The sequence below is a fragment of the Astatotilapia calliptera genome, chromosome 19, assembly GCF_964374335.1.
Source record: "Astatotilapia calliptera chromosome 19, fAstCal68.1, whole genome shotgun sequence".
NCBI classification, from domain to species: domain Eukaryota; kingdom Metazoa; phylum Chordata; class Actinopteri; order Cichliformes; family Cichlidae; genus Astatotilapia; species Astatotilapia calliptera.
Genome location: NC_137440.1, coordinates 8,462,355 through 8,474,978, shown reverse-complemented (window position 1 = coordinate 8,474,978; position 12,624 = coordinate 8,462,355). Strand labels below are relative to the sequence as shown.

Genomic DNA, 12,624 nt, shown 5'->3' with positions numbered 1-12,624 from the left:
TTATAAAACATACACCCTTTAATTAACACAGGAGAAAAAAGAATTTACATAAAATGAGGGAATAATGCTGCACATATCTCTATCAAAACTGACTGACTGACAAAAAAGGTCTGTTATTTGGTTTAGTATCCTAGGATGTTGAAAACCCCTAAAAATAAAGTGAATATAAAACCAAATGACCCAGGGGCAGACATTAGGAGACATGGTCTACTGCCAATGAATAAATTATGTGCAAGAGCACAAGCATACTGAAGAGCTTTAGAGGCTCATTTTTTTTCCTCTTCAACCTGTAACCTTTCTTTTCACTCAGGCAGACTAAAATGTCAAATTTGCCGGGGCGTTGGAGCCACAGGCGGCCTCTGCTTTACTGGTAAACACACAGATGACTAAAAGCAGGTTTCTTTTCACAACCACTCAAAGGTTAGACTGTTGACGCAACTGATGTGGGTTAATGGTGGTGCTGGTGACCACCTGACTATCCACATCCATCTCTACTAAGCTGTAATAATCTGTCAAGAAATTATAATTATTATTTAAATATAAAAAGCATATATATACATCCTTGCATTTGAGTTTTGAAACTGTTTTTATTGTGCCACATTTTTATTTATTTGTTCTTTATCTTTTGCATTTCTCTATTTAGTCTTATTTAGTTTTGGCACAAGGGTTTAAATTTTTGTGTTGGACAGCTGCAAGCCCAGACTGTCTTCTTTCCCTTCAGATGCTCATATGGCTCAGCATCAGTGGCAGATGGTAGGATGGTAGCAAAATGGGGAGAGAGAGGGAGCTCTGGCATCAGGCAGTACCAACTCTTGGTCTAAGAGCTTGAACTGATACAGCTCAGGTCCATGATACTCCTCCGCTACCATAATTACTGCTTCAGGGGATACTACAGGAGAAGAGCAGAGACCTCAAAAGATGTGACAGAAGTTCCGTCTGATTATTTCTCTGGCCTGACGATTGCTGAGTAATTTGTGCCTCTACATTTAGATCTCTTCTCATACCCCCTAATAGTCACCATTTCATTGAATAACCAGAAACTACTTTGTAGCCAAAAGGATTTACACCCTAATGAACTTGACCGACCCTCCGTTTTTAATCCATAGGGTTTAATGTGATGTTGGTCAAACATTTGCAGCTATAAAGGCTTCAGCTCTTTTGGAAAGGCTTTCCACAAGGCTAAGGAGCGTTTATGTTTGACCGTTCTTCCAGAAATGCATTTGTGAGGACAGAGACTGATATTGGATGAGAAGACGTGATTCACAGTCTCCACTATAATCCATTCTAAATGTGTTCTACAGCTCTCTCCACAACAGCACAGATACAGGTCGGTTCTTTGAAGCAGGTGTTTATTGCTCGAGTCTTTCTCTGATACTTCTGTACTACAAAACACATTAGGAACATCACACAGTTCTCAGCATGTATGCACATGAAATAAAGCACAAGACAATTGTACCCAAAAAATAGCAAAATGCTTCATTCCCGCTTGATTTGCAAAGAGGCCATTAAACTTTGTCTGACTGAAAATGTAAACCTTTAATACAACATAGCAGAGCTGACCTGCAGTCCATGAGGGAGTGTCACGGTCTGCGGAGACCGAGTGAAGGTGTGTGTGGACCCAGGCGTGGACACAGGCAAGGAGACGGAAATAACTTTAAACAAGGGCGAGCCTTTTATTATGGCTGAATAACAGAAAAGAAAGCAAGGCAGTAAGGACAGGGGCGAAACTTAAACTGGAACCTAAACTGGGGAAACTAAAAACTGTGACGACTATGAACAAGACTGTGCTAGAACATGAAAGAACTATGAAACACATACAAGAACAAGCAACATGAGCATTACATGAAGGGTGGAACACAGACGACGCAACACTGACAAAGAGAAACACGGGACTTAAATACACTGAGGGATAACGGGGGGAATGAGACAGAAGGAGAGCACACCTGAGAGTAATCTGACAAGACCAAGAGGAAGCAAAACTTACAATTTTTTACTACTGATAGGACACAGACTTTCAAAGTAAAACAGGAAACAGAACAGAGGCAGACTTGACTAGGGGATACAGCTGACAGGGGAGACAGCGACCATGGAACAGAAACAGAAACCAAAAGACTAGAAAAGATAAACTGTGACAAAATCAAATTCAATAATGATACAAAACTCAAAACACTGCCAGTTCATTCTTGTGAGAAATATTAACCTACTTCTTAAAATTCCTTAATGGTGACAGAACTGTAACACATGAGTTTACAGTATATTCGTACAGCTTTTTGGGATGAGAGAAGAAAATGTCATTCCTGCATCGCTGTTCGCTGCATCGTTGTTTACAGATGCTTTGCCTAAGACTTTCTGCATGATCCTGAGATGATAGTATTAGGTAAGCACATGGTTTGCTGTTTTTTAAGACATAATGTAGTATTTGATGATGAGTCTAAATCTGACGTCGGTCATATGGTCTAGATGTCATGGTGCCTGGGTCATTAACCCAGTGCATTGAGTTTGTATGGGTTTATGATGTATTTCTGACATTTTAACCTGGTATTATTTCCCTGTGCGCCTTAGTTTAGTTATCCATGTCTCTAGCTCTTAGTTCTTTGTCTGATTTAGTTAGTTCCCTTTCATGTCCAGTCTGTCCCTGTCTCATCTGTGTCTATGTGTGTATGTTGTAGTGTTCGTGTTTGTCGCTTCTGTTTTGTTAGTCTCAGTCTCGTCTGCATTAAGCTCAATTTTGCTTCGTCTTTCTTGTCAAGCCTAATTTGTTCCTTCTGTGTTCCCCAGCTGTTTCCACTCTTATCACCCTACAGTGTATATATGTCTCAGTCTCCTATTGTCCATTGTCGTGATCTCCCTCTGTGTCTCCTGTTGGTTTGGAAGTTTCTGCTTTATTTTCTTGGTTAGTGTTTCCAACAATCTTCTCAGTACAGTCTTTGTATTTCAGTTCTTTGTGTTTTAAGGTTAGTCTTGTCTCAGAGTCCTGCACCTTGGGTCCTCACTCTGCTTGCCTCACACAACTTACTATGACACTAGAATTAATTTCCATCAAGAACAATTAAGCTATCTATAAATAAATCAGTGGCCTGTAACACTTAGCCCCATTTTGAGATGTGGTTTCACCCTTTGGTTTACTTCACCATTTAAAAGCTGATTAGTCATAATGCATCTTCAATGAAGAAAGTAAGAAAAGTGTTGTCGTGACCACTGGTGGTTGACCAGGTTTTGTAAAGAAAATAAAAAGATCCATTAGCTGTTTGCCCACCTGCTCCTAAACAAGACAAACCTGTGGTTAGTCATCTATGCCAAACAGTTCCAGAGGAAACCATTTAGGACGAGTAAAATGGAAATTTTTGGTTAATGCACTTTAGAAGAAGTGGCAAATGCTAAGAAATAGCTGCTCTAACCAACTTATTTTTTTATAGAGGGGCTTTTTATCTTCAGTTTATACTCAAAAGATAAGAGAGGAAGCTCAATACAAGTGTCTTCTTCAGGAGGTGTCCTTTATGTTCCCAGCTGGAGGGCTGGAACCATGCCTTTTCTGTACTGGAGGATTTAATCTGTATCTTCACCTTACTCAAGGCTTTCATTTACGAAATACCAAAGCCTGGTATCCAAGGTTGGCAGACCTGTACAGCCATTTCCAAGACTTCCATTTTTATTTTTTTTAAATGCACAAAATATGATGGCATGTTATTGTGTCTGCAGCGTTTCTCTGATTGAACTCATTTAGAAGCAGCTGTTGGATAAAAATGGGACACTTTCAGAGAAAAATGTCTAACATTCTGCTTATGCTGTGAGTCTGCAGCAGGAAGCGGCAGATGAGTGGGAAACAAGAGGAGGAAGGCTTTGCCCTTTAAAGAAATAAACAGGACAAACAGAACTTAATGATAGATCTATGGTCGCCATGGTGTCGTGGCGCTCATAGCAGGTAGTTAATTGGTGGCTGTTCTGTGTTGGCTGGGAGCTCGTGTCTTGGCTGTGGAAGCAGAGTTGGACAAAGCTCAGAAGGACACTGCACAGCTGGAAGACAGGAATATCCATCTGCTTTCTGATCTCAGGCAGAAAGTGAAAATCAGCTTGTGGACTCTTTAATGAATTTATCTCATTAAAATGTGTTCAGACAACAAATTAAAAATACAATCATATCATTATACAAGGCTGTACACATATTTTTTCTCCAAACAATAAGGATAGAGGAGAAATGCAAACAAAGTATATTCTAGCCCGGAACAAACCATCAAAGGTATGTAAAGAATTTGCTTCAAACTGATTCCTAAACCCACCTAAACTGAGAATGAGTGGGTTTTACTTCAAAGGTAAAACTTCCCAGTTAACCTTGATGTTACATCAGGTATATAGAAGCTACTTCCAGATCCTCCTTTACTCACAAAGGGTTGCCATTGCTGGTAGCGCTGCATATTTGATTTAGCAGGTTATCTTGACCTTCCTGATACAAGCACACAGGGATTTATATCTCCTCCTGATCTCTATCCAGGGACCTTTTGCATGTGTAAACCACTACAATATGGAGCCAAATGTTCAAGTCAATTGACTATGGAGCCACTGCAGTAGTGACAGAAACCAAAGCCTGCGAAGAATCGCTATGAGACACGCTCAAAAGAAGCGAAGGATTCATCTAAGAGAAAAAAAGATGCAAGGTAATGTGTGTTTTAATCCAATGACTCTTATAAAACTGTAGATTTGTGTTAGCTATTAGCCATTTACAGTTAGCTTGTTGCTTTGCTGGTGGTTCGTCATGTTATTGTGTTTTATGAGGCATTTTTTGAGCTTTTGCAGTTTTTTTATTTTTCTGTTCTATTGTTATTAAACTTCCACTGTGTTTTGTGTGCTGTTGAAGCATTTGTCTATTTGCTAGCATTTCCAAAGTTGCAGTGCACTTGATGTCTCAGGGTCACCTGTTACAAATGGAGACTTTTCACCCAGGAAGCCATTCCCTGGGCATAACAGCAAAGGGAAATCTACACCTTGTTGTGTGTCTTTCCAAAGTGGAAATGCTCCATCAGAAACAAAGATGTTAAGCTAGGTTCCTTGGTAGTTAGAAGAAGCTCATGGTATGGAAGATGAGCAAGCAATTGTACTGAGGTTGACTGAAAGGCTAAAAGCTGAATTGCTATTCTGGATTTGACCATCATTACCAGGAGAACTAAAGTGAAAAAGTCCTTGTTAATGTAGAATCACTGTGGAAACCAGAGTATAGGAGCTTTGAGAACAATATGTGTACTATCCATGGACTATCCTACAGTCGCCTTGAGAGGTCAAAACACCAGTCATTAGGAAATTTGTATTGTGTACTTTCTACATCCTTTGTGTTTTATTCAACTTCTCTTGTGTTTTGTGTGCTTTTGCACTGTTTTTTTCTTTTTTATTTGCTGGTGTTTTCTTAGGTGGCAGAGCATTTGAGCTCTCAGATAATGAAAAAAAAGTAAAGCAAAAAGCATAAATACAATAAAATGACAGTTTTTTAAATAATTAAATATGACAAATTTTCTTTGAGACACATAACATTGTTGAACATTTCATCATCTTGTTACCAAGAGGATTTTTACGGATGTGTCTGTTTGTGACAGGCACCCTAATCACACTTGACACAACAATTATGAAACTGACACTTGCCAGAGACAGATGGACAGGTGCTCTGCAGCTGAGACTGTAGTTGCTGTCTAACCGTGAAATTCTGCCACAGATCTTAGCCAACAGGTCATCAGAGCGGGGCCTCAAGTAACGCTCTCTCATGACAGTCATGTCGACACAGTTGCTGCAGAAACATCGTGTGCCTCTGGATGATACTATAAAGCCACACACAGCAGTGCTTCCAGCATAACTGGAACTTTCACAACAGGTGCCAGGCAGCAACTCTGTAAACAAATTTCTGGACATGATCCTGTACAAAAGGAAAATTAGACTTCAGTCATTTAGATGCATTTTGCCAAGATGCTGCTAAACAGTGTGCACATTCAAAACACATCACATCAGGTCTAGTTTGGTATTTTTGGAATTAATGTACATTTCAAATGTCACTAAAGCTACATTACCTTAAGAATATTTAGCAAAGTAGCAAGCAACACTTTATTATTACTTTATTATTATGTCAATTAATCCTTCTTTTATAAAACTCATTCAGTCTCTTATATACAAATTCTTATTTTTTACTTTTTGTAATTTGTCAGAAGTTTCAATAAATACTACACTTTAAAACAAATGTATTTCAATTATTTCATAGTTCAGGCTTTAAAGCAGGGGTGGGCAACTCCAGGCCTCGAGAGCCGGTGTCCCTGCAGGTTTTAGATGTGTCCTTGAACCAACACAGCTGATTTAAATGGCTAAATTAGCTCCTCAACATGTCCTGAAGTTCACCAGAGGCCTGGTAAAGAACTAATCATGTGATTCAGGTGTGTTGACCCAAGGTGAGCTCTAAAACCTGCAGGACACCGGCCCTCGAGACCTGGAATTGCCCACCCCTGCTTTAAAGGGATATTCCAACTTGTTATACTAAGAAAATAGTCTGTTTTGTGTTAGACTGCTCCCTCTTACTATTGCTTCTCTGTGCAGTGTTCACCTGCTGCATCACTGAGTGTGCTTGGTCCTCTGTATCAGCCCATCATAGCAGCTGTGCCATCAGTTGCAAGCCAATAGCACAAAAACAATAACATTTTTTTCCTGAGATGTCCTGCATAACCATGCTTTCTCACAGCATCACAACTCTGAAGCATGATGCTAAAAAAACATTTAGTGGAGCGAATAATTTTCCCCCCACTGGGGATATAAAAATAATTCAGCAGAGGCAAAGATATCTAGATCAGAGGGCAGGAAAAAGGTTTGATGTTGGTTTGTTTAGTCTCATCTTGAGTGGGCACTCCACTCAGGTTATCCTGTTCTAGGTGTTCAAACAAACAGCAACTGATGGTGTCTGCAGTTAAGACCTAGCAGAGCATCTCAAGATACTGTGTTACTTTGTCCAGTTATTTTTTAACATCTGAAAATGGGGCACTATGTATCAATTCCAAATGCAATACTGTGGTTAAACCCCTTAAATAAAAGCACAAAGTCTGCCCTTCAATCCCATCTTGAATAATATAAAATCATTGAAGATGGGATTGAAGTGCAGAGGCAAAATGACAAATAATGCACCCAATTGTATTTTAAACTGGGTTGAAAATAATTGTTAATGACACTAATGACACTGTCTGTGTCATTGCTGTTTACTCCCAGATTGTTATGTTTGCTGTTCAAGCCTATAATTTTCAACCAAATAGAATTGGACATATGAATAGCGTATCAGGCACGGGTGCTGACATCCATGCTTTCCTGTGACAGATTGGCTAGTTCACTGAGCCACAGGGAAAAAATAAAACATGCACAATGGCCCCGGAGCTGCAGGTGAATTATTCATCCTATGCATGTGTCACACTTGTCAGTACTTTTACAATATTTTCAGGCCACTTATGCAAAAGGTTGCAAATTAGAACAAAAGAATTAAATAGGTCCATAGTGACCGATGTCAGGAATCGTATTTCAGAGGTTAAAAAAAATCTGATAATAATCAACCTACCAATATTTATTTAGTCACCTTTTAGATGTAAACACATAACCTGTAAATGACTTATTAAAGCAGGATTCAAGAAGTGTAATGACTATGTGTGGTAGTTTCTTTGTGATAACCAAGAATCAGAGCTGCAAAAATGGAGTAGAAATCAGTGTGAAAAAGTGTTTCTGATTTCCTGGGGTTTTTTTGTATGTTTGTCACACTAGAATGTTTCAAATGATCAAACAAATTTAAATAACACAAGTAAACATAAAATGCAGTTTCTACATGTAGATGTTTATTATCAAGGGGGAAAATACATGGCCCTGTGTGAAAAAGTGATTGTCCCTAAACCTAATAACATGTTGGTCCACACTTAGCTGCAACAACTGCAATCAAGCTTTTGTGATAACTGGCAATGAAGTTTTTTCAACTGTGTGGAGGAATTTTGTCACCCTCATCTTTGCAGAATTGTTGTAATTCATCCACATCGGAGAGTACTGCTGTATTGAGGTCATGCCACAGCATCTCAATCAGATTCAGGTCAGGAGCCTTTGACTAAGCCACTCCAAAGTCTTCATTTTGTTTTTCTTAAGCCATTCAGAGGTGGACTTGCTCGTATGTTTTGGATCATTGTCCTGCTGCAGAACCCAAGTGTGCTTTAGCTTGAGGCCGCGCAAATTCTCCTTCATGTTTTAGTAGATGCAGAATTCATGGTTCCATGTGCCACAGCAAGTCTATCAGGTCCTGAGGCAGTAAAACAAACAAAGAGTATCACACTACCACCATCATATTTTACTGTTAGTATGATGCTCCTTTCCTAAAATGCTGTGGTACTTTCAAACACACCTTACAAAAAGTTCAACTTTAACAGGCTCATCAAAACACAAAATGAGGGAACATATTTTGTAAGAATGGTGCTTCGTTCCCACTGTAGAGTTCCAGAGACTTGGAGTATCACTACCAAAGTACACTGAACCTGTTCTGGTATGTAGTGCCAGAAGACCTTACAGAGATGCTTCATGTTGGCTTTCCTTTCATTTAAAATGTGCTTGTTTGATTTTTTTCCCTTTTAGAATAAATGTAAAAAAAAAAAAAGGAGTTGGGTATAATTTTGACATATATTTATTTATGTGATCAGCCATTTTTAGCTACTTTACACTCAAACGGGGGATTATTGCATTTTTTCTTTATCACTTTGTTGATTCATAAAGATGAGAAAAGGGTCATTGAGTGTCCAGCTTATGCACTACTACTTTCTAAAAGTGAATGCTGCTTTCAGTGAAATATCATTATTCACTTGACCCAAATTATGCAGCTGGATTAGTTGTGAATTTAATATGGAGGAATGATCTATTTGTACAGAGCATGGCATGTCAAAACCTTTTGAATTAAATGGAGCGATTTGATGGTCGAATTGTATTTTATCAGTGATTAAGGTCGGGTGGGTGTTTCAGGGGGAAAAACGAAACAGAGCGATTCGTATTTGAGAAGGTTTTAATATCGATGATATGCATCACATGTACACAATCACAATTTGAATGTTCTGAGTATTTACACTGGCTTCATGTCTGTACAAATATCTGCTACATATTAAACATGTCCTAAGTGACAGCGTATCAAAACTGCGGGCAAATAAAATAAATATTCAGATCAAAAGAACAGAAATATGCGTAACACCGAAACATACTGTTTGAGTTTATTTTACATCTAGTCAAGCTTACGATAGCAAACAGGCCACTACAGACTTTCAGCCAGGGTCTGCGTTGTGGGTCAAAAAACTAGCAACCAGTCCAGAACAAGCAGAAATATTCTGCTAAAAGGAAAAAAAAGATACTTCTGATTACAACATTTTCTCTTCTCTCTCCCATGGAACCGGGTCCTGGTCCTCTTCCACGTGTGTGTTTCTGCGCCCTGTCCAAAAGTGCTCCACATCTGGGAACGTCTTCTCGTTCCCTGGCGAGATCGCGTTGGTGACGGCGTTTGCCCCGACCTCTGCTCCGTTCCCCTCCGTTTTTGGACATTTTTTTCGGGGCACGCGCTTCTTGCTTCTGCAGGTCCCGATGAACCAGATGCTGATCAGTCCCTGACGCACATCGTCGTACATGGTCATCAAGATGACCGGGGACAAAGAGCTGCATGCGTAAAGGAGGACTTGCGCGAACATCATTAAACCCACGGGAGGCCTGGAGTAGCCGAGTCTGATCCAGGTGAATGTCCCCCACTCCGGCAGCAGCATGAGCCCGAGGGCGCCGCTCAGACACAACAAAACCAGGATAACTTTGCTCTGGTGCTGCGGTCTCGGTGCGTGGTTCACCGCAGTGTGCAGCGTTTTAGTGTAGTAGGCCACTGTGTAGATGACTGGCACAACAAAGGTTGCAGTCGGATAAATTTTGTAGAACAAACTCATGAAGTCAGACGCGCACGCTGGCATTTCGGAGACGCAAATATTGTCGCGGCCATACGGCAGCATGGAGGCAAACAGCATCTGAGGGATGGGAAACATCATGGACACTATCCAAATGAACGCCAGGGCTCCGTGAATCCACGTCGGGTTGTGCAGACCCCCCGTGGCGTTGCTGGGAATCAAAGTGTGTTTGGCTCTGGTGGTGAATGCGAGGATTAAAGTTTTTGCAACCACACACGAGTGCTGGAACCAGTCTGTGGTGCTGCACACAAAACTCCCCAAGGTCCAGGTCTGCTTATAGTAGGTGATGGCGCGCACGGGCGCGCACAATAACAGGATCACCAAATCCGTAGAAGCTAAAGAAGCGAGAAGTGCTTTTACCTCAGAGCCCTTTCCGTTCCTGAAGTCACGGATGAAAATGAGCAAAACGAGCAAATTCCCAACCGCTCCGGACACGCAGACACCGATCAAGAGGACAGGCATGGCTGTCCGGGTGTTCTCGCCTTGAAGAAGTTGAACTCCTCCAATGAAATCAAAAAAGGAGACATTTGATGGTCTTTCAGTATTCATCTCTCCCACCGTGACTTGAAAGTTTGCCTTCGTTAAAGTAACAAAACGTATTCAGCAAACTGTCCCGCAGACGCAAATCCTGGAAGCAGAGCAGTCGGAGGAGCTGTCCGGGGCAACGCAGTGCTGAAGCGCTTCTGACGGGGTCGTGAGCGCATCAGCGAGTGGGTGAGCGGGCAGGCAGGTAGGCTATTTCAAATGCTTCCATTTGGTATCGTCAAGCACTCACGTCACTTTAACAGTGTCGCTCCAGGCTGCAGCCAACCCAAAATGTGAGCGCAGCGGGACATGGTTTACATCCACAACCTCACAAACGTAGTCATGCAAGAGTAATCGTGCCATAATAAGCCTGCGCTACCGTAAATCCACCAATATATGCCTCAAATTTTCGAATTTTGCCAAGTGATATAAATATAGTTCAGTTTTAGGGGAGGGAAACTTGGGTCAACGTGGGGACCAAATTCGCAATTTTAGGACTTTAAAATTATATATAGTGTCACATTTTAATGTTATAGTTTATTTAGTGTAAAGGTAAGATTACAATAATAATAAAAATAAGTAAAAGCAAGATTGTGTGACTTTTGACATCAAATCACATAGTGAAGGCAGGGCTAAGGCATCTGTGAACCGTTGCTCATAGTGACCAAAAATGCCAACTTTAAAATTGTAAATTCTTCTTCCACTAATGCATTTATAATGTATGGACCCTATCTATCTATCTATCTATCTATCTATCTATCTATCTATCTATCTATCTATCTATCTATCTATCTATCTATCTATCTATCTATCTATCTATCTATCTATCTATCTATCTATCTATCTATCTATCTATCTATCTATCTATCTATCTATCTATCTATCTATCTATCTATCTATCTATCTATCTATCTAAGAAGTATTTAAGAAAAACAGCATGAAATCAAAGAAAGAAAGTTTTTACATTCTGACATCCCATCACAACAGCTTGGAGGCAAACAGCATCTGAGAGATGGGAAACATCATGGACACTATCCAAATGAACGCCAGGGCTCTGTGAATCCACCAACCCATCTTGGTTCATGGTGATTCATGATGGTAGCAGAGTTCACTGTCTAACATAACAGCCCAAAAGCTCTTGTGCGGATCCAACTGAGTTTTGGCTCATATTGTTCTCATACCCATCAAATACCCACTTCACTGTCGTCCCTCACAGCATAATAAATCCACCTTTAGGTAAAAGATTTTGCCAACCTAAAAGATGGCTAGTTTTATTGTCATCACACTGTTCAAACTTTAAAATATCAATAATTGTCTAAATCTCTGCGGTGTAGCTGGCACATCATGGAAAGTCCATCTGCATTATTGTCACTTTAGATCTGTTTAGTTCACATAAACGCAGCGTTCTCCAATCAGCTGTTTCTACATGCAAAGTCCATAACATCAACTTTTAACACAGTAGAGTTTGAACATTTGTACATTTGCTTGGTGAATCATTTGAAAGTAAGAATCCAGTAAGAATCTCTTATTTAATTAGCTGTTCCTGAAACCAATCACATGTCACTCTTTCTAACTTAAATCCCTCCTTATAACTGAGCAGTTTTATTGATGTCCTTAGTTATGCTAAAAACTCCTATCAGTGACTGTGTGACATTTACTGTATTTAATGATCATCATGGCCCATACGCTTGCCTAACTCATTAGATAAGGTTAGTGTCAGGCCCACTTATAGTCTAGCCTGTGATATTTAAGCATCCCTAAAAGAAAGGGTAAACATCACACCTGATTTATTTTTTTGTAACCCATTCAAGTGTTAATAAATCATTCAAGAAGTATTAATAAGTTATTAAGTAGCAGTCTACTGTATATATAGATAAAAACACAACCGCCTTTAAAGCAAATAGAGTCAAATATATTATGTCCTGTTTAACCAGAGGCACCCATGTGGTGGTTCAATGATCCAACTATGAATAGAAGTGTAGCATTGAACTCATTATTCAGTGATGTTATCATTCTAATACGGTGAACTTCATGCACAAGTGCACTCGGCACACTGCGCCACAGAGTGAGGTCTGTTTACTTGACTTGAAGAGCATCCGGTTGGTGGAGAGAAGGGAGAGGGTGTTGGAGGTGT

The 12,624-nt window shown here is 40.1% G+C and overlaps 1 protein-coding gene across 1 annotated transcript; it reads right to left on the bottom strand.

Moving 5' to 3' along the window:
- Positions 1-9,016: 9,016 nt before the first annotated feature.
- Positions 9,017-10,809, bottom strand: LOC113012305 (G-protein coupled receptor 151). The gene has a single exon (XM_026152408.2). It carries the CDS (start codon positions 10,512-10,514, stop codon positions 9,381-9,383), a length of 1,134 nt encoding a protein of 377 aa, XP_026008193.1. The 5' UTR covers positions 10,515-10,809; the 3' UTR covers positions 9,017-9,380.
- Between the last annotated feature and the right edge of the window lie 1,815 nt (positions 10,810-12,624).